Raw genomic sequence first — 27202 nt, 5'->3', positions numbered from 1 at the left:
ATCATTTGTACCAAATGATTTGAGACCCACCCCTTTCCAAAGGCACAGCTACCACAGCCCAGTCAGAACTTAATCATTCTGGGAAGGCTGAGTTGGCTGCCTGCATTAGATCTCTGGGAAGGTTTGTTTCCTTTTTTTCTGCCCTTCTGACCTACAGTGTGGGAGAAGTCATTTTCTCAGGAGCCCCGGAGCGAGAGAGAACAGCTATGTCAAAGAGGTCAGATTCTTGTGGACCCATCAGTCTTTTCTTGTTCTAGTACTGGACTACAGGCTTATGCTGCCTTTGAGGCATCCCTGCTTTTCAAGACTGTCAGAGATTAGCAATGAGATTGGCAATGAGGAGAGACTAGAGGTGCAGTGTTGTTCTGAGAAGTCTGGGTAGATAGAGCCTTCTCTGGCTTCCCAAGTCACAGCAAAATCATGCCCACCCTTACCCTCCATTCCATCTTTTTCTTTCTTTCTTTCTTTCTTTCTTTCTTTCTTTCTTTCTTTCTTTCTTTCTTTCTTTCTTTCTTTCTTTCGTGAGGCAATTGGGGTTAAGTGACTTGCCCAGGGTCACACAGCTAGTAATTGTTAAGTGTCTGAGGCCGGATTTGAATTCAGGTACTCCTGACTCCAGGGCCGGTGCTCTATCCACTGCGCCACCTAGCTGCCCCCCCCCCAACTCTTTCAATAATGTCCTACTGGCTTAGCAGCCAAATTCAATGGATAGTGTCAAGTCAGATTCTGGGATGCGGGAGCCAGAATTTCTCTAGAAATGTTCAGCAAAGTGAAAAGCAAGTTGTCTAGCCCTTGCAACATCCTTTGCCCGGCTTCACCTCTATATTCCTTCACTTAGACTTTTGCAAAGATCCATTGTTTCTTTTTTTTCAGTGATGGAACTGGCTGCAATCTTGTGAGACCAGCTCTACCACCTGTTTGGTCTCTGGGGTGTACAGGGCCATCAGTATCACGTGCATACATGTATCAATCCTGACTCTATCCACCAATCAGCAGTGAGGTAAAAGAATGAAGCTTTAACAGTGGTAGATTCTACTCAGGAGAGTTGAGATTGGCTCTCAGGGTTGGAAATTCATTCAGAAGAGCTTAAAAGAGGAATTCCCAAATAAATTCTAGGGGCAAACATTCTGTGAGAAATTCTAGATTCATTCACTAGGCCCAATCTAAACCACCCATGAAATCCCAAAACAAAGGCACCCCAGTACTGACTTAAGAATTCATTTAATTGACCTTGTTTCTAGTTACTTTAGGAGCAGAAGATTGAGAACTAGAAGGGACTTTGGAGGTCATGCAGTCCAATCTTCTTATTTCACAGATAAGGAAACTTGGGCCTATGGAGGATGAGAGGCAGTGTGCCATAGTGGTTATAGTACTGGACTTAAGAGTCAGAAAAATATGGGTTTGAATGCTTCTTCTGACCCTGCACTGGTAAGTCACTTAACTTCTGAGTCTAAGTTTGATCTTTCTGGAAAATGAGAATAATATCTCTAGTACCTAACTTACAGGGCTGTTTTGAGGCTCAGATCAGATAACATATGTAAAGTGCTTTGGGAATTAGTGTTATGTAAATATCACTTATTATTAATTATTAAACTACTTGCTCAAGGTCAAGCAGGTGGCAGATTTGAAATTCAAGCGCAGGCCCTCTGGTCTTTTGAACTCCAAATCCTTTTCTCTCCCCTAATCATGTCAAAATTGGACACAGTTCACTGATGCATGAGGAAACACATTAGCAAGGTTAAGGCACAGCCCAAGTCCCATCCTTCGACAGCTTAATGGAGGATCTTTGACATTTCTGGAAGGACAAGGAAAAAGTGACAACCTTAGAACCACTGGACCTTAGTCTGACTCCCTCATAGTCTAGCTGTGGAAACTGAAGAAACAAGGTCACCCAGCTCCATAGATAGCGAGTGGCAGAGACGGAATTAAAACACAGCCTCTTTAACTCTGGGTCTAGAGTTTTTTTCATTCCCATATGCTGCCGGTTCCTCACTGCATAAAATTCTATAATAAGACTTTGGGCCCGTGCTCCTCCTGAATGCCGAAATCTTTTGACTTTTCCGTTCCTGGTTGAAAAGAATGTCATGTCTAAAGATTTTTCCTTTCCTTTTAAAGCAGAGCCTGTGGACAGCAGTATACCACATACTGTTTGCTCTGGGCCAAGAGGACTATGTTGGGCATTACAAAGAAGCAAGAGAAATACCAGGCAGCACCCTAGAGGGAAAATATCCACTGCGGCCATCACGTGGGGAGATTGAATGAGCTTTAGTGGTTAATTTAGAAAAAAAGGAAACGCTTTGGGCACTGAACAATGCCTGGCTTAAGAAGAAACCACAACCAAACCCCAACACCCCAGCCCCCAATTCCTCTTCTATGGTGATGCTATTTCTGGCAATGACTCGGCAGGTTAAAACAGGCCATTGTCTCATTTTCTCCTCACATAGCAGGTCATCGGGAGCAGTGCCTGTGATGCTCTTGGGAGGCCTGGGCCGCCCGTTAATAGTTTCCAAATCTCTTCACTTAAGGATCAAAGTGGCGCTAATGCTACTGAGCTGCAACAAGGACCAAAATAAGGGTCGGAAGGAAGGGGGACTAGAGGAAGAAAGACGTCCAACTTCTGTCCTCCTGAATGGAGGCCGAGTGTGCTCAGGCACACCATAGTATCAAAAAACCCAAAACAAAACCCCAAATACAAACAACCCTGGTATTTGTCTCTCATTTAAAAAGTGGGGTTTTGCTGTTATTTGGGAGGAAAAATAGTTTCATTAAATTTCTGTTTCCCTGATTTAAATGATGGCCTTTAAAAAAATTAAAAATCGAATCCAGCTTAATGAAATGTACTGCACGCATCTATGTTCCTGACACATCTGAGGCCCGATGGCCCCTCTGCCAGAACCAGAGACCTTTAGTCTAACTCCCTCATAGTATAGTTGTGGAAACTGAGGCTGTTAGAGGACAATATGTACTAATAAAGGCTTGCATGAAGAATATAAGAAGGAAAACAGTGGGGTTATAGCCAGCTATTTCCTTTTTTTTTAAGGGCAATGAGGGTTAAGTGACTTGCCTAGGGTCACACAGCTAGTGTCAAGTGTCTGAGGTTGGATGTGAACTCAGGTCCTCCTGAATCCAGGGCCAGTGCTGTATCCACTGCACCACCTATTTCCTCTTTGTAAATCAAAGTCAGTGTCTTCTGGGTTTGTGGTCTATTTTTAGACATATTCAGTTAAGTTCTCTGTTATCTGACACTCCTGGGGAATGGATTGTTCTGGTAAATCCAATATTTTGGTCAGAAAGAAGGATTCTCTATACCATACATTGGTTTACTACTTTTCAAAGAATCAGTGTACAGACACACATATGCAACAGGGAAACTAGGTTGGGCATCATTTACTCTTTCCAGGAGAGTCACAAGGTCCAGTTGGCTGGGGGCAACTGAGAGGTTAAGTAATTTGACACAGGGAGACTGTGTCAGAGGTGGGGATTGATCCCAGGTCTTCCTGACTCCATGCCAAACTCTCTAGCCACTATGCAACCCTGCCTCTGGGCAAACATAGTCCCAACAATGCTTTTAAATAAAGGGGTGGAAGGCATCATCTGTGTTGTCTTCTGGTCTCAGCAAGATTGGGGATGTAGCTCTTCTAAAACAGTATCAATAAAAAGGCTTCATGAGAACCTTTTGGATCTCCCGGCCATTTCTTTTTACACCTCATTTTAATTCAACTTGACAGAATTGTTTTTCACTCACAACCTCTCTGCTTGACAGCCCGTGGCCATCACTGCCTCATGTTGACTCTGGAGCCAAGCCTTACTGCTGCTATTGGGGACCTGTCAGTGCCTGGTCTCTGAATGAGTTAGGAAAAAGAAAGAACTTATAGAAGTTCTAATACCAAGTAAGGTTTTAATTGAAGATCTCTCTCCCTTACACCCTACCTAGAACACAAGAACAATGGTCTAATTGGCTATAACTTCCTCTTTCACCTGTACCTGTCTTCCCTTTGGAAAAGGTGAGTTGACTGAGATTTTGTCTAAAAATAAACATCCCTTATACATCTCTCTAATATTTTTGACCTTCGTAATGTGCTGTCACATCCATATTTAAGTTGATTATCATGACAGCCCTTGCAAGGTAGGTAGAGAAGGCATTATTATCTCCATTTGACAGATGAGAAAACTAGGCACAAATGATGTGACTTGCCTAAAGTCTCCACAATGATTTAGAAGCAGAAATGAGACTTGGGGTGGAAAGGGGGCATCTTCTGAATCCCAGGCTAGCTTCTCGCTGGCCCTCATGCAATAGTCCTCAATTTCCTAACTCCTGGTACTGTTGAGGAATTATCTCCTTTAAAAGGAAGAGCAGCATGGACTGATACAGAGGCCAGCTATCTTTGCCAGATGTACATCTTTGATTTGCTCCCATGGGTGGGGTGGTGGTCATAGTGGTGGTGGATGACTCTTCTTAAAGAGGGTCCCATAATATACCCAACGTGGCTTCTGCTGCAGTGGGAGAAGATGCCACTGGGGACAGCTCAGGCTCTGGTAGCAGGAATAGGATGGTGAAGAAAAGAAAAATTTTGAAGCTAGGCTCTGTTCCTCAAGGAGGGCCAGCTAATCTTAAACAATCCTCCTTAAAAAATGCAAAGAAGAGGGTCCCACTTCAAGATTGTCAGCTGATGCCATAATTATCAGTTAACACCTTATGGGCTGACAATCCACTAGAGATTAGTTGACAGTTAACTGACAACATGACTAGGATTGAGGAGCTAGGTAGCATGGAGGCCCAGCAGGGAAGTTAATGGGAAGCCAATAAAAACAAACTCTTCCTGCTTCTAAATTTATCCTCGGTTGGACGGACCCTGGCCCTACTGCTGAACATCACCTTGTGTGCCCCAGATTGCCAACCCCATGGCAAGTGGTTGAAGTAGCCGACTGAAGAATGTAAGGGATTCTAGCTAAGTTAGCGAATGACCTCCAAGCAGGCCCTTGTCCCTATATTTCAGTTTCTTCTTTATGGAAAGGGAACTATGTGATGGGGTGGGGGCTCCTAATTGTAAATATAAAGAAGATAATATTCTCTTTTTGTTTGTTTGTTTGTTTTTTGCGGGCCATAAGGGTTAAGTGACTTGCCCAGGGTCACACAGCTAGTAAGCGTCAAGTGTCTGAGGCCAGATTTGAACTCAGGTCCTCCTGAATCCAGGGGCTGGTGCTTTAGTCACTGCACCACCTAGCTGCCCCAAAGATAATATTCTTAAAAGCATTTGGAGACTGGGGGGAAAGGGGAAGGTGCATGGTGCATGGTGCATAAAATTCCACTCTGCAGAGCAGGCTCAAGGGTAACGCATCTTTTGAGAGAGGTCAGAGCCCTAGCTCTTCTGCACACTGGGACTAGTAAAATCACTCTCAAAAGATGGAGTTAAAAAAAAAAAACAAAACCAAAAATCAAAACCCAACGACAAGTCGCTCATTTGTTTTTTTTTTAAACTAAGCACCCAGATACAGATGTTCACCTCTGGGGCTGTAAACAGTGCATTGATGATCTGAGTTTCTTTCTCAAATATTATTACCCAAGTCATATTTCTGGCTGGGCAAAAACTGAAAATGTTCAATAGTCACTCATCCGACAGCTTCTGAGGAGGAAAAGAACATGGAAATGGATGAGAGTACTTGCTTGTAGTTGGTCTTCAATTTCTTGGATGTTCTTTGAGGAGCTCCTGACTCAGGGTCTCTGGAGAGAGCTTGGGAGGGTGGCAGGGGAGGGCCCAGTAGAACTGGGAGCTCATACCTTCAATAGCTCAGAATTCATACACATTCACTCTCTCATTCTCTCTCACATTCTTTCTTTCTTATATTCTCTCATTCTTTCTTGTTTTCCTCCCTTTGCCATTCCCAACTCTTCTCCCTTTTTTCTTTGCTCTCCTTTTTCTCTCAACCTCCTGTATGCACACACACTCGATGGACCATTCCCAAGAAGCATTGCACAGAGGTTGCCATTTTCTTATCTGGGCAAATCTGGGCCTTAGAGAGAGCAAGTATATATGCTACAGTGATTACACATGACAATGCCTGTGATCATCTATAGTATGGGATCTTTAGGAAAAGTACTATCTCACCAAAAGCAGCTACCTTTCCTCCCTCAGACCCTCTGCCAAGCTAGGCCAAATCCCTGACTTTTCCTACCATTGAAAATGCTTAAGAAGAGATGGGGAAACCTCTTGGCATAACCAGGGACCAGCCACTGGTGGAGAGTGGCAAGGCATGGTTCCGGTTTTGTTTAGCAAAGCCCCTTTGCCCACTTGAGCAATGGTGGACTTGGGGTGTGATGGAAGGGCTAAGGCCGGTAGATCTTAATGACATCCTTGATGGTGCGCCGGCAGATTGGGCAGCAGGCATTAGGCTGCTTCCGCAGTTTAAGACCACAGGTGTGGCAGAGGCACATGTGGCCGCAGGTGTAGATAACCATGTCTACCTCACTGTCAAAGCAGATGGTGCACTCGCCATTCTTGTTGCTCGGAGGCTCTGGAGGGGAGAATGCAGGTGATGTGGGGGGGCTCAGAGGGGAGCTTGGAGCAGTCACTGTTCAAGAGAAAAACGAGAAAAACACAAATTTATATTTTCCTTCCTCAAAAATCTTAACACTGAAATTCATAATCCATACCATTACCCAATCCCATTCCACCAAAAGCAACAAATCTTGACCTGGTCTCCAGATTATGCAAAACACACCGGGTTAACACATACATTAGATGTAAGGTAGAAAAAACAAACTTTAATAACAACAATTGAAAAGAATGTGGGAATCACCCTTAAAGCAAAGAAATTCTATATCAGTAAGAGAAGTGTCTATATCCCACTTCTGTCTTTGCATAAGTGGTTTACTATGCATGAAAAGAATTCTCTCCACTTTTACCTCCTAAAATCCTTCAAAACACAGTTTAGGTGCTAGCTCCTATGTAAAGCCTTTCCTGATCTCAAAGACACCACACCCCTCCCTTTCCAACCCCACCTCTTACACTGAGTACACTCTTCCTCTTGAATTTAATTTGGGTTATTTATATTTACTAATTTGTGTACATGTTAGAGACCCCTTTTCTCCCCCAAATGAATGTAAGCTTTTTGAGGGTAGGGTCACTTCCAATGTCTCATATTTTATACCAAGATAAGGTCAAAATAGGTATATGATTTAGACATAAAGGATAATATAATAAGCAAATTAGGGGAGTATGGAAAATTTTACCTGTCATATCTATGGATAAGGGAAGAATGTATAACCAAACAAGAGATAGAAAGGATCATGGGAAGTAAAATGGATAATTTTAATTACTTTAAATTAAAAAGGTTTTACACAAACAAAACCAATGTAGTCAAGTTTAGAAGGATAGCAGAAAGTTGGAAAAATATTTTTACAGCAAGTTTCTTTGATAAAGATCTCATTTTTTCAAATATATGGGGAATTAAGACAAATTTATAAAAATACAAGTCATTCTTCAACTGATAAATAATCAAATGATATAGTTTTCAGAAGAAGAAATCAAATTTATCTATAGTTATATGGAAAAAATGCTTCAAATTACTATTGATTAGAGAAATAAAAATTAAAACAACTCTAAGTACCACCTCACATCTTTCAGATTGGCTAACATGACAGAAAAGGAAAATGACAAATGTTGGAGGGAATGTGGAAAAATTGGGACACTAATGCACTATTGGTGGACTTGTGAACTGATCTAACCATTCTGGAGAACAATTTTTAACTATACCCAACCTATATATACAAAAATATATAAACCAGCTATTTTTTGTGATGGCAAAGAATTGAAAAATGAGGGGATGCCTATAAATTGGGAAATAGCTGAATGAGTTGTGGTATATGATTATGATGGAATATCGTGGTGCTATAAGAAATGATGAGCAGGATAGTTTCAGAAAAAACCTGGGAAGAGTTATATGAATTGCTGCAAAGTAGAGTGAGCAGAACAAAGAGAATGTTGTACATAGTAACAGCACTATTGTATAATGATCATCTGTGAATGATTTAGCGATTTTGATCAATACAATGATCCAAGACAATTCTGAAAGATTTCATGATGAAAAATGCTATCCACCTTCAGAGAGAGAACTGATGGACTCAAAGGGTAGATTGAAGCATATTTTTTTCACTTTTAATATTTTCTTATCTTTTTTTTGCAACATGGTTAAAATGGAAGCATGTTTTGCATGATTTCACATATATAATTAATATCACATTTCTTGCCTTCTCAGTGAGTACAGAGTGGCAGGTGGGAGGAAGAGCTTTGGAACTCAAAATTTTTAAAAAAGTGAACGTTAAAAAAATAAAAAATAAGGGCAGCTAGGTGGCGCAGTAGATAGAGCACCAGCCCTGGAGTCAGGAGGACCTGAGTTCAAATTTGGCCTCAGACACTTAACACTTACTAGCTGTGTGACCCTGGGCAAGTCACTTAGCCCCAATTGCCTCACCAAAAAGAAAGAAAGAAAGAAAGAAAGAAAGAAAGAAAGAAAGAAAGAAAGAAAGAAAGAAAGGAAGGAAGGAAGAAAAAATATATGTATCTAATTTTTTTAAAAAGAGCATAGGGTCACTTTTATTATCTTTTTTATAATTTTAATCTCTAACATAGTGGCTTTGTACATAGTAGTCACTTAATATTTGTTGAATTAAATTGAATTGAATCTAAGGAAAATAAAAAAGAAAATTTATAAGGAAATTTGCCCATGTACCACCACATTAGCTAAATGCCCTCTTGGCAGCTCTTGGAAACAAGCTATACACAAAGAAAAAGGAAATAGCTTCTCTGATAGAACCTGTTATAAGGGTCATTATTGCTGAACTCACAGGGAAAAGTTGGAGGTGGAATAAAGTCTCCAATTATCTGTGAAAAGAAGTCTCCCACAGTGGCAGAAATCATTCAAAATGGTTAATCATCTGCCATTGGCTTCAATAGAAGTTCTGAATCTGGGAGACAAGAATATAATAGATATAGAGATAAGGCTATGGGGCCTTGTGTGTGAGTGTGTGTGTGTGTGTGTGTGTGTGTGTGTGTGTTGTGGGAGGGGAGGGGGGGTTGGTTAGAGAAGTGAGAACAGATGGAGCTAGTGAAGGACAACATTTTTCTTTTTCTTTCTTTCTTTCTTTCTTTCTTTTCTTTCTTTCTTTCTTTCTTTCTTTCTTTCTTTCTTTCTTTCTTTCTTTCTTTCTTTCTTTCTTTCTTTCTTTCTTTCTTTCTTTCTTTCTTTCTTTCTTTCTTTCTTTTTTTTAGTGAGGCAGTTGGGGTTAAGTGACTTGCCCGGGGTCACACAGCTAGTAAGTATTAAGTGTCTGAGGCCGGATTTGAACTCAGGTACTCCTGACTCCAGGGCCGGTACTCTATCCACTGTGCCATCTAGCTGCCCCGGGACAACATTTTTCAATGGGGTTTTTGTTATCTGATAACCTGAACGTCTCATTTCAATCCTTCAGCTTGTCCCACCAGGCAACCCTGGTATTGCAGGGAAGACAGAGAATCTGACTGAAGACCCCAAACTATTGTTGTAAGAGGAAGGGTCCAGGCTGCTTCAAGTCACCTAAAGGACACTTACGGGTTTTGAGGAATGTTCACCACTACCTCTCCATATTCACTTCACCTATGCTCTCCCTTTCAATTCCTAGTTCCAAGATTAGAAAATAGAATCAGAGAAAATAAACAAACACATGGGGATGTGTAAGGAAAGTAATTTGAAGGCAGTAGGGAGCACAAGCTTAGCTAGTGTGGACTGGGGAAAATGATGTGTTTGCCTCAGTTTTCTCATTTGAAAAATGGGGATAATAATAGTACCAATCTACCAGAGTTGTTGTGAAGATAAAACGAGACAATATTTGTAAAGAGTTTTGCAAACCTTAAAACACTACATGTTATTGCTGCTATCACTTTATAGGCTACTAACCATTCTGACCACCCTTCTGGACCAGATCCAGCATGTGAATGTCCTTAAATGTATAGTAACCAGAATTGGAACATCATACTCCAATTCATCTTCTTCAAGAAGAGGTTGAACAGCCGTCAATGTTTCTGTAGACAGTACTATTGTTCAAGAACAGGCTGGACTCGATGGCTTCTGAAAGGGCCATTGCAACTCTGGGATTCTGTACTGACCAGGGCAGACTGTTAATGGGATTATCACCTCCCTCATTCTGGACACTAGGCTTCTACTAATTCAGGTTAAGACTACGTTAGTTTTTTTAGTTGCCATATACGAAATGTGTATTTCTGTTAAGCTTGTGCTTCTGTCTCTCTTCCTATCAATGATTGTCTAACCATGCCACTTTCTTGTACCTTGTGCAGCTGAATTTTTTTGAACCTAGGTGTGGGTCTTTACATCTATTCCAACTACACATCATTTTATCTGGATCTTGAGTCTGTCATCCAAGTTGTTAGCTATCCCTCCTGGTTTTCAGTGTCATCTGCAAATTGGATAAGCGTGATTTTGTTGTTCAGCTGTTTGGTCATGTCTGACTCTTTGTGACCCCATGTCCCATAGGACACGAGGGCCTTCTATCCTCCACTATCTCTCGAAATGTGCCCAAGTTCATGTTCAGCTTCCATGACACTATCCATCTCATCCTCTGCTGTCATCTTCTCCTTTTGCCTTCAATCTTTCCCAACATCAGGCTCTTTCCAATGAGTCCCATCTTCTCATTAGGTGGCCAAAGTATTTAAGCTTCAGCTTCAGTATTTGACCTTCCAGTGAATAGCCTGAATGAATTTCTTTAAGTATTGATTGATTTGATCTCCTTGCTGTCCGAGGAATTCTCAAAAGTCTTCTCTAGCACCACAATTACAAAGGGTCGATTCTTTTTTTTTTAATTTAATTTTTAAAATTTTTGGTGAGGCAATTGGGGTTAAGTGACTTGCCCAGGGTCACACAGCTAGTAGGTGTCAAGGGTTTGAACTCAGGTCCTCCTGAATCCAGGGCCAGTGCTCTATCCACTGTGCCACCTAGCTGCCCCCAAAGGGTAGATTCTGTAGCACTCAGCTTTCCTTATGGCTCACCTCTCTCAGCCCCCACATCACTACTGGAAAAACCATAGGCTTGGCTACATGTACCTTTGTCAGCAAGGTGATGTCTCTGCTTTTTAGCATGCTGTCCAGATTTGTCATAACTTTCTGCCCAAGAAGCATCTTTGAATATAATAGCTACAGTCACCGTCTGCAGTGATCTTGGAGGCCAAGAATACAAATTTTGATGCTGCTCCCCTTTCTTCTCCCTCAATTTGCCAGGAAGTGATGGGACCAGTTGCCAAGATCTTAGGTTTTTTTGATGTTAAGCTTCAACTCTCCTCTTTCACCCTCCTCAAGAGGCTTAATTCCTCCTTACTTTATGCCATCAGAAGCAGATAAGTGTGCCTTCATCCAAGTTACTGATAAATAATGTTAAACAGAACTGAGCCAAGAGGTATCTTCTGCCCAGGCTGACATTAAACCTGGCTCCCCCTTTCAAGTTCTCTGTCTTTTTTATTCCTTTTCCCTCCTCATGCTTCCTTCTCTCTCCATCCAGTGCTAATCCTTTCTGGTTATCTCTCATGTCCAACTCACCTTTTCTCTCTGAAAAGCTTGTTCTGTATTCATGATCCAAAAGAAAAAAGAACTGGGAGTGTGACTGCGAATTCATGTTCCTCTCTGCTCAGGTCACACAAGTCTTGTTGAACAGGTTTCCCACCAGCCCTGGTGCATTCTTGGGAAAATGAACTCTCAACAATACCCTACATTCATCTTTAGATTGATACTTGGAAGGGTTTCCGATCCATTAAAACTTAATCCAATCTGATAGCAGCCTCTGTTAGAATTTCTCTAAACACTGAACTCCATCGAGGAAATAGGAAGACCACAGGTATGCAGTTTCCTTGTGACTGGCATATAATTTATATGTATGTATGTGTATATATACACACATATATCATGTTTTATATAATTGCTCATATATAACCTATATCAAATTCCTTTATAATCTCAGGGAAGGGCAAGGGGAGGAGGGGAGAAAATTTGAAACTCAAAATTTTATAAAAAGTGAATGTTAAAAATTGTGTTTACATGACATTGGAAAAAAATAAGACTATAAAAATTATATATGTATGCATGTATGTGTGTATATTTGTATATATGTGTATGTGTATATATGTATGTATGTCTCTGTCATCTCTATCTCTCTCTGTCATATGTATCTCTATTTCTCTATCTCTATGTCATCTCTATCTCTATCTCTGTGTTATCTCTATCTCTATGTCATCTCTATCTCTACCTCTCTATCTCTGTCATCTCTATCTCTATCTCTGTGTCATCTCTATCTCTATCTCTAAGTCCTCTCTATCTTTATGTCTATCTATCTCTTCTCAAGTAGCTTCCAAGTTAAAATTATATTGTTACCTAATGCATTGTTGGTGGAGCTGTGAGCTGATCCAACCATTCTGGAGAGCAATTTGGAATTATGCCCAAAAGGCGATAAAGCTGTGCATACCCTTTGACCCAGCAATTCCACTTTTAGGTCTTTTGCCCAAAGAAATCATGGAAGGGGGAAAGGGACCCACATGTACAAAAATATTTATAGCTGCTCTTTACGTGGTAGCAAGGAATTGGAAGTTGAGGGGGTGCCCATCAATTGGGGAATGGCTGGACAAGTTGTGGTATATGAATACAATGGAATACTATTGTGCTGTAAGAAATGATGAGCAGGAAGAGTTCAGAGAAACCTGGAGGGTCTTACGTGAGCTGATGATGAGTGAGATGAGCAGAACCAGAAGAACATCGTACACAGTATCATCAACATTGAGTGTTGACCTACTGTGATGGACTATATTCTTCTCACCAATGCAATGGTACAGAAGAGTTCCAGGGAACTCATGATAGAAGAGGATCTCCAAATCCAAGAAAAAAAAAAGAAAGAAAGAACTGTGGAGTATAGATGCTGATTGAACCATATTATTTCTTTTGTTTTGGGTGCTGTTTTTTTTTTCTATTTTGAGGTTTTGCATCACTGCTCTGATTCTTTCTCTTGTAACAGGATTAATGCAGAAATAGGATTAATGTTATGTGTATATATATGTGTGTGTATATATCTATATCTATATCTATATGTATAGAGATATATAGACATAACATATCAGATTACCTGCTGTCTAGGGGAGGGGGGAGGGAGGGGAGGGAGGGAGAAAAATCTGAAAATGTAAAGCTTGTATAAACAAAAGTTGAGAACTATCTTTACAGGTAACGGAAAAAATAAAATACCTTATACATTAAAAAAAATTGTATTGTTACCACCTTTGGGTTCATCAACAAGAATTTATTAAGTACCTACCATGTGCCAGACTTTATACTAGGTGCTGATTTGGGCTTTATTTTTTAATTTTTCTCTTCTCATCTACCCGAGATCATTGATCTGGCACAACTACAACTGAGAGGAGAGCAGAGCAGAGATGAGAAAGGCATGTGGGGAGAGGACAAAAAGGGAAATGGGATGGTAAAAGCTGCTGCAAACTGTCCTTGGGCTACACCTCAGAAAGTACAGTTTTAGCTCAGATGGGAAGGTGAGTTCCTGTGGTGGCAGCCTCAGACCATGCCCTCTGAATGTCCCGAATCCACAGGGTGCCTTACCTAGTGAAGACTCAGAAGCTGAAGAAGACCTGTTCACACTGAAGGCCATGTCTGAGTCACTGTCATACTGCGAGCCATTGGGGGATCCTGAGGGAGAAGCAGTCACTGGGCTAGACTGCAAGGTGCCTACAAAACCAAAGGGGGAGAAAAAGTCAGTCAGCTGTAGCTGGGTAAACCTTTGGGGAAGGAAGGAATCCTTCCTATGAGTATCAAAATATTCCTTTGCTCACATCATCACTGAGGAGGCAATAGATTTGTAAGGGGAAGTCCTGGATTCAAATCTTGGTTTTTGTGGGCCAGTCACTCAATCTCCTTAAATCCAAGTGTCTCTTTCTATAAACTGAGGTTTCTACTATATATGTGCTCTGAGCATTTGCTTCCTCTGGTTTTTGGAGAAAAGGGCTTTTTGAATACCAAAGCACTAATACAAATAATAACAATAATAAGGGATATGCTGAAGCCAGCTCAAATAGGCTTGAGAGCCAATTGCTACATTTTCAGTGTGAGTATTTAGACTTCAGGAATCAGTAAATGCTACAAATAAGGACTTAATTTACTGTTTTGTTGATTAGCTAAAGGCTTAAGGAAATGATGGCCCTTGGTGGTGTTTGGCACTCCTGCTGCCATGTCCTCATTTTCTAAATTGGGGGAAGGGGGTGGGAGTCCCTGCTACTGGCTGGCATGTTCCTCCAGATATTTCCAACTTTCCAACACTGAAAACTTCCCATTACCCTTCTGTTACCCAAGACTGAAGACACTAGGGAGGTGGCAGAGGTCCTGGAGATGATCATGGGAGAACAGGGAGTATGGAACATGGGAGTAGAAGGGATGAGAGGGTAGCAGTGTGGGGCAGGACATGCAGAGAGAGGACTTTTGGCATTGGTAGGGTTTGAATTTGTTCACCTACCACAGAGCTAAAAAGGGATTTTAGTCAGATGTTATAGACCTCTTCTAGTCCCACCTAGATTGTAAACTCTTGGAGGTATGAGAAAATAATGGGTTTTGGACTGCCCAAAGGCATCGGACTGCCCCAGGGCATTGATTGGATTGGGGCAGCTAGGTGGCAGTGGATAAAGCACTGGCCCTGGATTCAGGAGGACCTGAATTCAAATCTGGCACTTGACACTTACTAGTTGTGTGATCCTGGGCAAGTCACTTAACCCCAATTGCCTCACCAAAAAAAAAAAAAACACTCCACAGACAAACAAACAAACAAAAAAAGTCTAGGGGCAGCTAGGTGGCACAGTGGATAGAGCACTGGCCCTGGAATCAGGAGGACCTGAGTTCAAATCTGGCCTCAGACATGTAATACTTACTAGCTGTGTGACCCTGGGCAAGTCACTTAATTATTATTATTTTTCCAGGGCCAGTGCTCTATCCACTGCACCATCTAGCTGCCCCCCTGGGCAAGTCACTTAACCCCAATTGCCCTGCAAAAAAAAATATTGATTGGATTGACTGACTTTGCTGATTAACTCGGTTAAAGTTAATTCAATTAAAACCACATCTGCCTGGCCCTCAAGAGGGTATGTTGTCAGAGGGTCTGAACTCTGACCTCAACACGGGACCACCCTCAAGTCCAGTGAACCAATGGATTTGGGTGATGCTAGCCAATTAGCTTGAAGCAGGGTGTAAGGACCATCTCTCCTCCAGACTCAGAGGAAGCTGCTACTCTCAGTGGGACTCTCGAACATGCTCCTGGTGGAAGACTTGGAGGAAGAAGCAGGCCAGGCTGGAGTTCTAGGCTAGATAGGCCTTTTTTTAACTTTCTGACCCAGGTGTTCTCTTTTTACTAATACTTGGTATCCTTTAATAAATGCTTAATGCCCCCAAACTGGTGCTAAAGCTTCTAATTTCTAAGTTTTTTGTTTTTTTTTTTGTTTTTGCAGGGCAATGAGGGTTAAGTGACTTGCCTGGGGTGACACAGCTAGTAAGTGTCAAGTGTCTGAGGCTGGATTTGAACTCAGGTCCTCCTGAATCCAAGGCCAGTGCTTTATCCACTGCGCCACCTAGCCGCCCCTTCTAATTTCTAAGTAACAAATAGATTAGAAACTCCAGCTAATTTTCCTTACACTTGGGACAGGAATAGGTGAACACATTTAATTTTATATGTCACAGAGGAAAGGGTCCATCATTATCTTTGAGGATATGGCCTTTTTGGACTTTTCATTTATGAATCAAAGTCTGTGATAGCATGCTGCTTCTTTTTCTTTTTTTTTTAATTATAAAAGTATTTTATTATTTTCCAGTTACATGCAGACATAGTTTTCAACATTTGTTTTTATAAGATTTCTAGTTTCAAATTTTTCTCCCTCCCTCCTCTCCCTCCCTCCTCCCCAAGACAGCAAGTAATCTGATATAGGTTATATATGTACAATCACATTAAACAAATTTCTACATTAGTCTTGCTGTGAAAGAAGAATCAGAGCAAAAAGGAAAAACCTCAAAAAAGAAAAACAACAGCACCAAAACCAAAAGAAATAGTGGTATTCTTTTTTTTTTTCTGGATTTGGAGAGTATTTTCCATGATGATTTTTTTCTGGATTTGGAGAGTATTTTCCATGATGAGTCCTTTGGAACTATCTTGTACCATTGTATTGCTGAGAAGAATCAAGTCTATCACAGTTGATCAACACACAATCTTGTTGATACAATGTTCTCCTGGTTCTGCTCATCTCACTCAGCATCAGTTCATGCAAGTCCTTCCAGGTTTCTCTAAAATTCACCTGCTCATCTTTTTTTTTTTTTTTTTTTTTTTTTTTTTTGCGGGGCAATGAGGGCTAAGTGACTTGCCCAGGGTCACACAAGCTAGTAAGTGTCAAGTGTCTGAAGCCGGATTTGAACTTAGGTCCTCCTGAATCCAGGGCCAGTGCTCTATCCGCTGTGCCACCTAGCTGCCCCATTTCTACACCTTTCTAGACATGTTTTATATATATATATATATATATATACACACATGAGTGCATATATGTATGAATTCATAGATCCAGTCAAGTCATCCGTAGATATTACATCCAGATCATATATACACATATTATAGATCATAATAAGAGCACTGGGCTGGGAATGAGAACTGGGTTCTAACCCAAGCTTCACTGCTTTCTAATCACATCACTTCTTTTTTTCCTGTTTCAGCATTGCTTTACTGTTGACAGAGCACATTCTAGAAAGCAATTTACAGTTATCTTTTTGGGGGAGGGGCAATGGGGCTTAAGTGACTCACCTAGGGTCACACAGCTAGCAAGTGTCAAGTGTCAAGCATCTGAGGTCGGATTTGAACTCAGGTCCTCCTGAATCCAGGGTCGGTGCTCTATCCACTGCTCCACCTAGTTGCCCCTCTGCTCATCATTTCTTATAGCACAATAGTGTTCCATTATATTCATATACCACAACTTATTCAGCCATTCCCCAGTTGATGGGCAACCCCTCAATTTCCAATTCCTTGCCACCACAAAAAGATGCTGCTTATTTTTCAATTAAAATTACAGTTTTATATGTTGAAGCAATGTTGCAGACCCCACACAGTGAACACTATGGGGCATTACCCAGACAAATGGGGCATCAAACAACAGCATATTAAAGAGAAGCTCAAGGTCCCAATTTTGGCATGAGTGGAAAAGGGACTGGATGGGCAGCTAGGTGGCACAGTGGATAGAGCACTAGACCTAGAGTCATGAAGAACTGAGTTCAATTTTGATCTCAGATACTTCCTAGCTCCATAATCCTGGGCAAGTCACTTAATCTTTGTTTGCCTCAGTTTCGTCATATGTAAAATGGGGGTCGTAAGTAAGCACTTTCCTCACAAAGTTGTTGTGAGGATCAAGGGAGATAACAATTGTAAAGTGCTTAGCACAGTGTCTGGTACATTTTAAGTGCTATATAAATGTTAATTATTATTGTTGTTGCTGTTATTATTATCCAGAGTCAGAACACCTGGGTTTAAACTTTGGCTCTGCTACTTACTATTTGGGTGACAATGGCACCGTTTTCCTCATCTGGTCTCAGTTTCCTTATCTGTAAAGGAGGGGGTCAGGCCAAAACAGTAGTTCTCATACTTTTTCCTGCCCTGGACTCCTTGGGGAGTCTGGTGAAGCCTATGGACCCTTTCTCAGAACAATGTTTTTAAATGCATAAATAAAATGCATAGGATTACACAGGAAACCAAAGATTAGTGAAAATAAAGATATATTTTTCCCCATCTAAGTTAACTGAAATCCATCCATGACCCCCCCATGCCCCCCAAAAAGAATCCTGGACTAAATGATGGCTAGGCCCCACCCAACCCTAAATTCTATGTTCCTCTATCTCCTCCTGAATTGCCGCTGTTTCCGCTGAGCCATTTTCCCCATTCTGGTTCAGGTGCTGGGGGTGGTGAGGAAGAGAACTGATGAATGAAGAACCTTGCCTTACTCAGCTTCATTCTGGCCATCTGCCTGGAGTAGGGGAGGCCCAGGCCGGCAAGCCCCAGCAGCTGCTGCTGTCTCAGCATTCAGTTTTCAGGTCAGCAGGTAGATGAGGAGGGAGGGGGCCTTCAATTAATTAGTAAGTATTGGTTGACTTTTTGCTGTTGCTGAGCTAGCTGCTTTGGGAGTCCAATTCACAAAGGTAAATTGAATAGGTATTAAATCAGGGGTTCTTAACCTGGGGTCCATGAACTTGTTTTTTTTAAATTAATAATTATTTTAATATAATTAACTTCCTTTGTATTCTATTTTAGGCATTTAAACATGTTGTTTTGATAAAGGGCCCAAAAGGCTTTACTAGACATTTTACCAGGCATATTGATCAATAAATCAACAAAGGGGTCCATGATACCAAAAAAAAAAAAAAAAGATTATGAATTCCAGAACTAGAGAAAAAAGTGGATATATACCTCTAGGAAGTAAAAAAACAGAAATAAAGGTCCAACATAGATCAAAATATTCAGAGCAGCACTCTTTGTATTAGCAAAAAAGAATTGAAATAATAATAGCTTACAGGTGGGATTTATGTAGCACTTTAAGGTATGCAAAGCACTTTAAAAAGATTATCTCATTTGATCTTTACAACAATCCTGGAAGGGAGGTCCTATTGCTATCCCCATTTTGTAGATGAGAAAACTGAGGTAGGCAAAAGTTAAGTGACTTGTCTAGGGTCACATTACTAGTAAGTATCTGAGGCCATATTTGAACTCAGGTCTTTCTGATTCCACGTGCAAAATTCTAGGCACTATGTCACCTGGCTGCCTATGGAAAATGGGGACCTATTCGAATGGGGAATGGCTGAAAGAACCATGCTATAGGAATAGAATAGGATATTACTGGACAGAAAGAAATTATGAATATGAGGAATTCAGAGAAATATGAAAAAAGCAGTACGAACTGAGAGTAAAATAAACAGAATCCAAATACATGCTGACTTACAACAATGTAAATGAAAAGGTTGCTAGGACAGTTGAACTCTGAGCAAGTGAAAGAACCAATGAGATCCAGAGAACAGATAAGGATCTGTTTGCCATTCTAGAGAGGAGGGGACTTTGTAAGCAGAATGTTGTCTATATGGTCAGATGTGGTCATGGTAACTGATGCTTTTGCTTAATTTTCTTTCTTTCTTTTTTCTTTTAAACAGGGCAGGGTTCAATCAAGACCAGGGAAGGTTGGTTGGGTTTGGTTTTTTCCTGTCTTGTCCCCAGAAATGACTGATATAAAGACAATAGGCATCGATGAGTTAACAAACATTTATTAAGAACTTACTATGAAACATTAGAAAAAAATAAATGAGATAGTAAGCTCTTGCCATCACCATGGCAACATAATTGCCACGTGCTCTGCCTTTAGCAGGCTCTGAGAAATGACACAATGGGGTGGTTTAGGACACAGTCCAGTTATGGTCTAGACTAATAGAGCATGAAGCAGTCCAGGCCATGAACTTAAATCACAGTGTGGTCTTAAGAAGCCCAGTGGACATCTACTTCAATTCTTCATAAACAAGGATCTCTTCTCCGATATTCCTGAGAAGCAGTCACCCACCTGTCTCATCTGAAGACCTTTAAGTGAAGGGTGACCTTCACCTCCCAAGGTGACCCTATCCTGCTTGTGGTTAGCTATAATTGAAAAGAAGCCTTCCCTTCCCTTAAGCCTAAATCTGCCTCCTCTCTCCAGGGCCAAGGTAAACAGATCTAACGTTTCCTGCTCATGACAGTTACCCTGATCCCTGCCCTGTGAAAGTCCAGGCTTCTCTGCTTAGTTCCTTCAAAATATCCTCATGTGACATGGTCTCCAATTCCCTTCCCACCCTGCTCACAGTCTTCTGAGATTGTGATCTCTTTGAGAACAGGGACTGTCTTTTGCCTCTTTTTGTATCCTCAACACTTAAGGCATATAGTAGGTGCTTAAAAAATGGTTATTGACAGTCTTTTGTCCGGCTTGTCAATATCCTCCATACAATGTGGTGCTCAGGACTTAACCCAGTGCTCAAAGATGGTTGACCAGGGTAGAATACAGTGAGAGTATCTCCTTCCTCATCCTCACTCTGCCCCTCAATGCAAATAAAGATCATTTCAATTTTGATTTCTCAACTGTCATATCATATTGTTTATTCACATTGAGTTTGCAATCAATGAAATCCCTTGAAATGAGAAGGTCTGCAGTCAGGGGAGCCTCCTTCCTTGATATCAGAGGGAAGCACTGAAGTGAGAAGGAAGCTACGCTAAATACTCGGGATGAAGACAGATGGACCAAATCTAGGGAGAATAATGGCTTATGCAACTCTAAGGTACCACTCCACACCTATCAGATTGGCTAATATATAAAAAAAAGGAAAATGATAAACGTTGGAGAAGATATGGAAAAACTGGAACAGTAATACATTGTTGGCGGAGTTAAGAACTGGTCTAACCATTCTGGAGAGTAGTTTGGAAATATGCCTAAAGGACTTTAAAACTGTGTATACCCTTTGACCTAACAATACCACTACTAGGTCTGTATCCCAAAGAGATCATAAAAAGGGGAAAGAACCCACATGCACAAAAATATTCATAGCAGCTCTCTTTGTGGTGGCAAAGAATTGGAAATTGAGGGGATGCCCATCAATTGAGGAAATGACTGAACAAGTTGTGGTATATGGATGTGAAGGAATACTATTGTGCTATAAGAAATGATGAGCAGTTGGATTTCAGAAAAACCTAGAAAGACTTACATGAATTGATGTTGAGTGAAGTGAGCAGAACCAGGAGAACATTGTACAAAGTAACAGCAACATTGTGTGATAATCAGCTGTGAAAAACTTAGCTCTTCTTAGCAATACAATGATCCAATATAATTCCAAAAGACTTGCGATGGAAATCCTCTCCACATCCAGAAAAAGAACTATGGAGTCTGAATGCAGATCAAAGCATACTATTTTCACTTAATTTGATCTTGTTTTTTCTTTCTTGTGTTTTTCCCTTTTGTTCAGATTCTTCTTTCACAACATGACTAATGTGGAAATATGTTTAACATGATATATAACCTATATCAGATTGGTTACTGTCTTGGGGAGGGGGGAGGAATGGGAGGGAGGGAGAAAAATTTGGAACTCAAACTCTTACAAAAATTAAAGTTGAAAACTATCTTTACATGTAATTTGAAAAAACATAATACTATTACAGGGAAAAAAGAATAATGGGTTATGTTCCTAGGGCACTTTAAGGTTTACAAAATGCTTTCATACACACATGTGTGTGCGTGCAAGCGTGCGCGCGCACCCCCCCCCATTAAGTAGTTAATTTGGGTTTGATTATCCCCATTTTATATCTAAAGAAGCTGAGGCTTAGAGTGGTGGGTGACTCACCTGAAGTCACAGAACTAGTAAATGGTAGATCCAGGCCTCCTGACTCAGAAGGCTTGGGTTCTTTATACTATATCATGGGTTTTTTTTTGTTTTTTGTTGTTTTTTTTTGCAGGGCAATGGGGGTTAAGTGACTTGCCCAGGGTCACACAGCTAGTAAGTGTCAAGCGTCTGAGGCGGGATTTGAACTCAGGTACTCCTGAATCCAGGGCCGGTGCTTTATCCACTGCGGCACCTAGCCGCCCCACGTGTTTTGATAAATCAATACAGAAATCCATGGAAAGTTCCCCTGGGAATTGACAGGAGGAGGAAATGAAATCTGTAGGTGACAGGGGAGTCTAATATCAAAGAAAAATTGCTAGATTGTAGAGGAATTGGGCTCAAATGACAGACTTGGTCACCTGTGCAATCAATGAATCAATCCACAAGTATTTAAGTGCCTACTATTTTTCAGGCATGATGCAAGGCTAAGGGGGTACAGATACAACAGTCAAACAGTACTTATTCTTGAGAAGTTTATAATCTAGTAAAGCGGGACAACAGGTACTGACAAAGACCCAAACAAATGGATGCAAGAAAATTTGTCGTGGGGTGGAGGCACTAGCAACTGGGGATGCTGGGAAAGGCCTCATGGAAGAGGTGGCCTGTGAGCTGGGCCTTGAAGGAAGCTAGGAATTCTAAGAGGCAGGGATGAGCAGGAAGGGCATGCTAGGCATGGGGGTCAGCCGGGGCAAGGTGTGGATAGGGGAGATGGAGGTTGTCACATGTGAGGAATAGCAGGAAGGCCAGTTTGGCTAGTGAGGTGTAAAGGGCTTTAAATGCCTAGCAGAGGAATTTATTCTTTTTTTTTTAAAACGCTTTCTATCTTTATTTATTTACTTATTTTTGGTGAGGCAGTTGGGGTTAAGTGACTTGCCTAGGGTCACACAGCTAGTAAGTGTAAAGTGTCTGAGGTCGGATTTGAACTCAGGTCCTCCTGAATCCAGGGCGGGTGCTTTTATCCACTGCACCACCTAGCTGCCCCAGAGGAATTTATTCTTGATTCTATAGGTTTTCACTTAATCTCTCCAGGGCTTCAGGTTCCTCAACTATAAAATGAGGGGGTTGTGCTAGATAAGCTGAGGATATGTGTTACTATGTAGTGTGAGTGTGTAAGTTCAACATTGTCACACAAGTAAATCACATTCTAGCATAATTCAAGTAAGTGTTTTATATTATATTCATCTACATAGAGGCCTCATGTCTCCTTTTCCCTATTAGACTGTTGGCTCCTTGACATAAGAGACCATGTTTTAATAATAATAATAATAGCATCACAAATATTAATAATTAATAAATATTGGTTTTATTTATTCGGTGCCTACTATGTGTCAAGCACTGTGCTAAGTGTTTTACAAATATCTCATTTGATCTTCATAACAGCCCTGGAAAGTAGGTGCTATTATTATCCCAATATTACAATTGAGGAAACTGAGGCAAACAGAGGTTAAATGACTTGGCCAAAGTCACATAGTAAGTGTCTGAAGCCAGATTTGAATTCGGGTCTCCCTGACTCCATGACCAGTGCTCTATCCAATGAGTCCTCTTATTCTTCCTGCTTATTCTTCTTTGTATTCTCCTAGTATTCAAAAAGCCCTTTTCTCCTAGTCCTAACACAACACTTTGCAAACAATAGGCACATCATAAGTATTTGTTGAACTGGATCTCCTAGGCATGTCGAATGTCCTCGGCCAGCAGGCAGACAAAGTATTGGAATATAGCAGCAGTCAAATAAAAAAAAAAATAGCCCCATGAAATGTGAGAAATCCGGCAGTGTTCCATACAACTTCTTTAAAATGGACTTACCCAAAATCTTGAGCTGATTGATTACTCCGTGAATTGTAAAAAACACCCAGAGAGACTGTGAGGTATCCACACACATCAGCATTCCTCGGTTGTTGCCATTCACGCCATGGTGCACTTCCCCATTTGGCAATACCATGAAATTGAGGACGTCGCCACTGTTGAGGATGGGGAATGCTCGGTAGACCACCCAGTACTCCTTTCGGTCTAATAGTGAGTCAGGATCAGCTGGGAGCTCATTGGTCCTTAGTGTCCCTGGGTCACAGGAAGTGATGCCAAAGGAGAGGGCCCCATAATAGGGTAGCCCCAGGTGTCCAACTTCAACAAAGAGGCTCTCGCCGATGTGTAAAGGCCGGTCCGAAAACACCAAAGTCCTATTGCTCTCCTGCCAGTTGGTGCAGGCTGCCATCCGGTCCTGAGAGAAGGTGACGTCGGGCCCCCGGGTGGGGTGGAAGTGGAGGTCTGTGTCTAAAAAGGCTGGTACTCCATGACCCCGAGAACGCCTGTTGGGACAACAGGGTATAACGTGGTTGTCTGTGGACACTCCTGGGACCCGGCTCAGGTTTAAGTTGCTGATTTTGGCTACTACCTGGTTGTTCTCCAGTTCATTGTTGTTGAAGTTGGCTGAGTCGTGGTTACTTTGCGGGATGCAAGTGCTGAACCGAGTATTACTGAGACGAGAGGAGGCCATGGTCTCGGCAAACATGCTGTCTGTGATCAAATTACAAGAAGACGCTAAGTGAATTTAAAGTTGCAACAAATGGTTTTTAACCCTTCTCTATTTCTGCCTTTTCTCCACCCTCTTGGACAAATGCATTTCCATTTTTCTAATCTCTACTACCCCTTCTACAGGTTACCTTTTATCTGGACAAGGAGGACTAGTCAACAGGTCAAACCTCATCCCTTCAGGTTGAATGAATGGAAAGAAAATGTATTTATTCAGTGCTGATAATATGTTAGGCACTGTTCTCAGTGCTCAGGATACAGATATGAGCAAACAAAACAATTCCTGTCTTTGAGGAGCTTACGTTCTCTAAGTTTTTAGAAACATTATATATATATCGTATGGAAGAGATAACAAAGTCTATCAAGACAAAGAAACAGTAACAACAAATTTGTTGTTCAGCTGTGTCCGACTAGCTATGACACCATTTGGGATTTTTTTGGCAAAGATGAGTGGTTTGCCATTTCCTTCTCCAGCTGATTTTACAGATGAAGAAACTGAGGCAAATAATTAAGTGCTTTGCCAGGGTCATATAGCTAATAAGTGTCTGAAGCTAAATCTGAACTCGGGTCTTCCTGACTCCAAGCCCCGTGCTCTGTCTATTATCCCACCAACAAAACATGGGCTTGCAAAATAATGCCATAGGAAAATGCCTGGAGCAGCAAAACAAAACATGGGCTCAAAGACCTAGTACCAACCCTACATTAAAGATTCCTAGACTAACTGAGAGGGATAGGTCTCAGTGGTACAGTGGATAGAGTTCTGGGCTTGGAATCAGGAAGACTCATCTTTGTGAGTTCAAATTTCACTGCAGTCACTTACTAGCTGTGTGACCCTGTGCAAGTGATTTAACCCTGTTTAACCTCAGTTTCCTCACCTTTAAAATGGGTTGGAGAAGGAAACAGCAACCACTCCAGTGTCTCTGCCAAGAAAACCCCATATGGGATCAGGAAGAGTTGGACACGATTGAAATGACTCAACAACAACAACAACAACAACAACAGCAAAGCCTAACTGAGCACAATCAAACTCCAAACATCCCAGGCAGAGTCCAAAAAGCCCTGGAGAGCAAGGGAATGCTTCATAACAGCCTGAGAGAAGAATAGCGTATCTGAGAGCCAAGGTCTGCCGATGCCAAGACTTTCGCCTGGTGTCCTGTAGGCTAATGTGGAGCCCAGGGAGGGAGCCGGAACCTTTCGTTCAGTGGCTGGGCAGGGTGGGGCTCTGCCTGGCCTGTATCCTTTGGTTGTCCCACCCTTTGTACTGTGGCCAGAATCATCTTTCTTATTCAAAGATTTGGTCATAGATTATAGGGTCATAGGTTTAGGGCTGAAAGGGATCCCTGAGACCATCTAATCTAAAGCCTGCATTTAAGGACATTTAGTTCTAGCAGGATTAGCCCCATTTTAAAGATGAGGAAACAGAAGCTGAGAAAGGGTAAGTGATTGGCCCAAGGTCACACAGAGGCAAGATTTGAACCCAGGCCTTGATAACCATTTGTTTACCCACCAAGTAAAAGTCTACCATCATCTTTTCCAGACTTATCTCATCTGCTCCACACACTCACACACATACACTCATACACACACACACACACACACACACACACACACACACACACACACACTATGCCCTAGCCAAAGCAGACAGCTCTTTGCCCTCATCACACCCTGTGGTCTCAGGGCTCTGTGTCTTGTCTGCACTGTTTCCTATGACTGGAATGGCTTTCCTTTCCCTCTTCTGCTGTTCTGACTCCTGCCCATCCTTTAAGGTCCAACTTCAAAGCTGCCTCCCCAGGAAGCCTCCGTCAGTTTCCCTAGACTTCACAGAGCACTTTGTGAGGGACGTCTCTCTAGTTCTCTGATGTAACACAGGGAATTATAGCTGCTGGCCCTATGTTCCTGCTAGACTCACAGTTCTACAAGGGCAGAGATCATGTTTTAGCTGATCGTTCAGTCTCCCAAATGCCTACTGTGTCAGACAGACGTGTCCCTACATGAGAGCTGAGTGGCCTGAACTCCACATGTAATGTACATTTGCGATCACACGCCCATCCAAGTCTCTCCAACTTGTTCGGGATTCGGACTTATGATGACCTGTGATTCTCTGTACGGTGTCATGGTTCCTTAGACATGTGCCACGAACAAAAAAAGATCTAGGATCACAGGTCTGCTACAGTGCCTCAAAGGTGTGTAATAACCTTTTTTTTTTTAACAGCCTATATAGACTAAGAAGAGTCTATGGATTCATTCAATAAGCAGCTAGGTGGAGCAGTGGGCAGAGTGCCAGGAAGACCTGAGTTCAAATTTGGCCTCAGATACTTACTATCTTTGTGCCCTGGGCAAGTCATTTAACCCTGTTTTATTTATTTATTTGTTTGTTTATTCATTCATTCAGTTATTTATTTATTTATTCAGTTATTAATTAATTAATTTATTTATTTATTCATCTATCTATCTATCTATCTATCTATCTATCTATCTATCTATCTATCTATCTATCTATCTATCTATCTGTGGGGCAATGAGGGTTAAGTGACTTGCCCAGGGTCACATTGCTAGTAAGTGTCAAGTGTCTGAGGCCAGATTTGAACTTAAGTCCTCCTGAATCCAGGGTGGGTGCTTTATCCACTGTGCCACCCAGCTTTCCCCTCATTTAACCCTGTTTGCCTCAGTTTCCTCATCCATAAAAATGAGCTGGAGAAGGAAATGGCAAACAAAGCATCTTTGCCAAGAAAACTCCAATGACTCAAAATTTGAAAAAAGAATGTTAAAATTGTTTTTACATGTATTTGGGGGGAAAAATACTGTACTAAATCATACCAGAAAAAAAAATGCCAAATGGGGTTATGAAAAGTTGGATTTGACTGAAATGACTGAACAACAACAAGTACAACAACGAGGGAGTGGGGGCACGATCCCTCTGGGCCTGCTGAGTCTTCCTTGGGGTTTTTTGTTATATCTGAGAACAGAGACAAGGCACAGCAGAGACAGTGCAGAGCAGTGGAAAGAGCACTGAATTTGGAGTCAGAGAAGCTGGATTGGAATACTAGCCTCCACCAATTCCTTATGCCTTAGGACAAGTCATGTTGTCTCTATTTCCTCATATGTCAAATGAGAGGCTTGGATTAGATGATTTCTAAAATTCTTCTGACTCTAATGCCCTGTTATCATCTACTCCTAAGCTAGGGACTGTG

The 27202-nt window shown here is 41.5% G+C and overlaps 1 protein-coding gene across 1 annotated transcript in view; it reads right to left on the bottom strand.

Annotated features, from left to right (window-relative positions):
- Positions 1-556: 556 nt before the first annotated feature.
- Positions 557-27202, bottom strand: part of NEURL1B (neuralized E3 ubiquitin protein ligase 1B) — an 80881-nt gene continuing 54235 nt past the window's right edge. The window contains exons 3-5 of the mRNA XM_043986277.1: positions 23286-23993; positions 13635-13760; positions 557-6570 (exon numbers count right to left, since the gene is read on the bottom strand). Coding sequence (XP_043842212.1) covers positions 6326-6570; positions 13635-13760; positions 23286-23993 — 1079 coding nt within the window. The 3' untranslated portion in view covers positions 557-6325. The remainder of the gene's footprint in view (positions 6571-13634; positions 13761-23285; positions 23994-27202) is intronic.

The sequence above is a fragment of the Dromiciops gliroides genome, chromosome 2 (assembly GCF_019393635.1).
Source record: "Dromiciops gliroides isolate mDroGli1 chromosome 2, mDroGli1.pri, whole genome shotgun sequence".
Lineage (NCBI taxonomy): Eukaryota > Metazoa > Chordata > Mammalia > Microbiotheria > Microbiotheriidae > Dromiciops > Dromiciops gliroides.
This window is presented reverse-complemented; position numbering and strand designations above follow the sequence as displayed.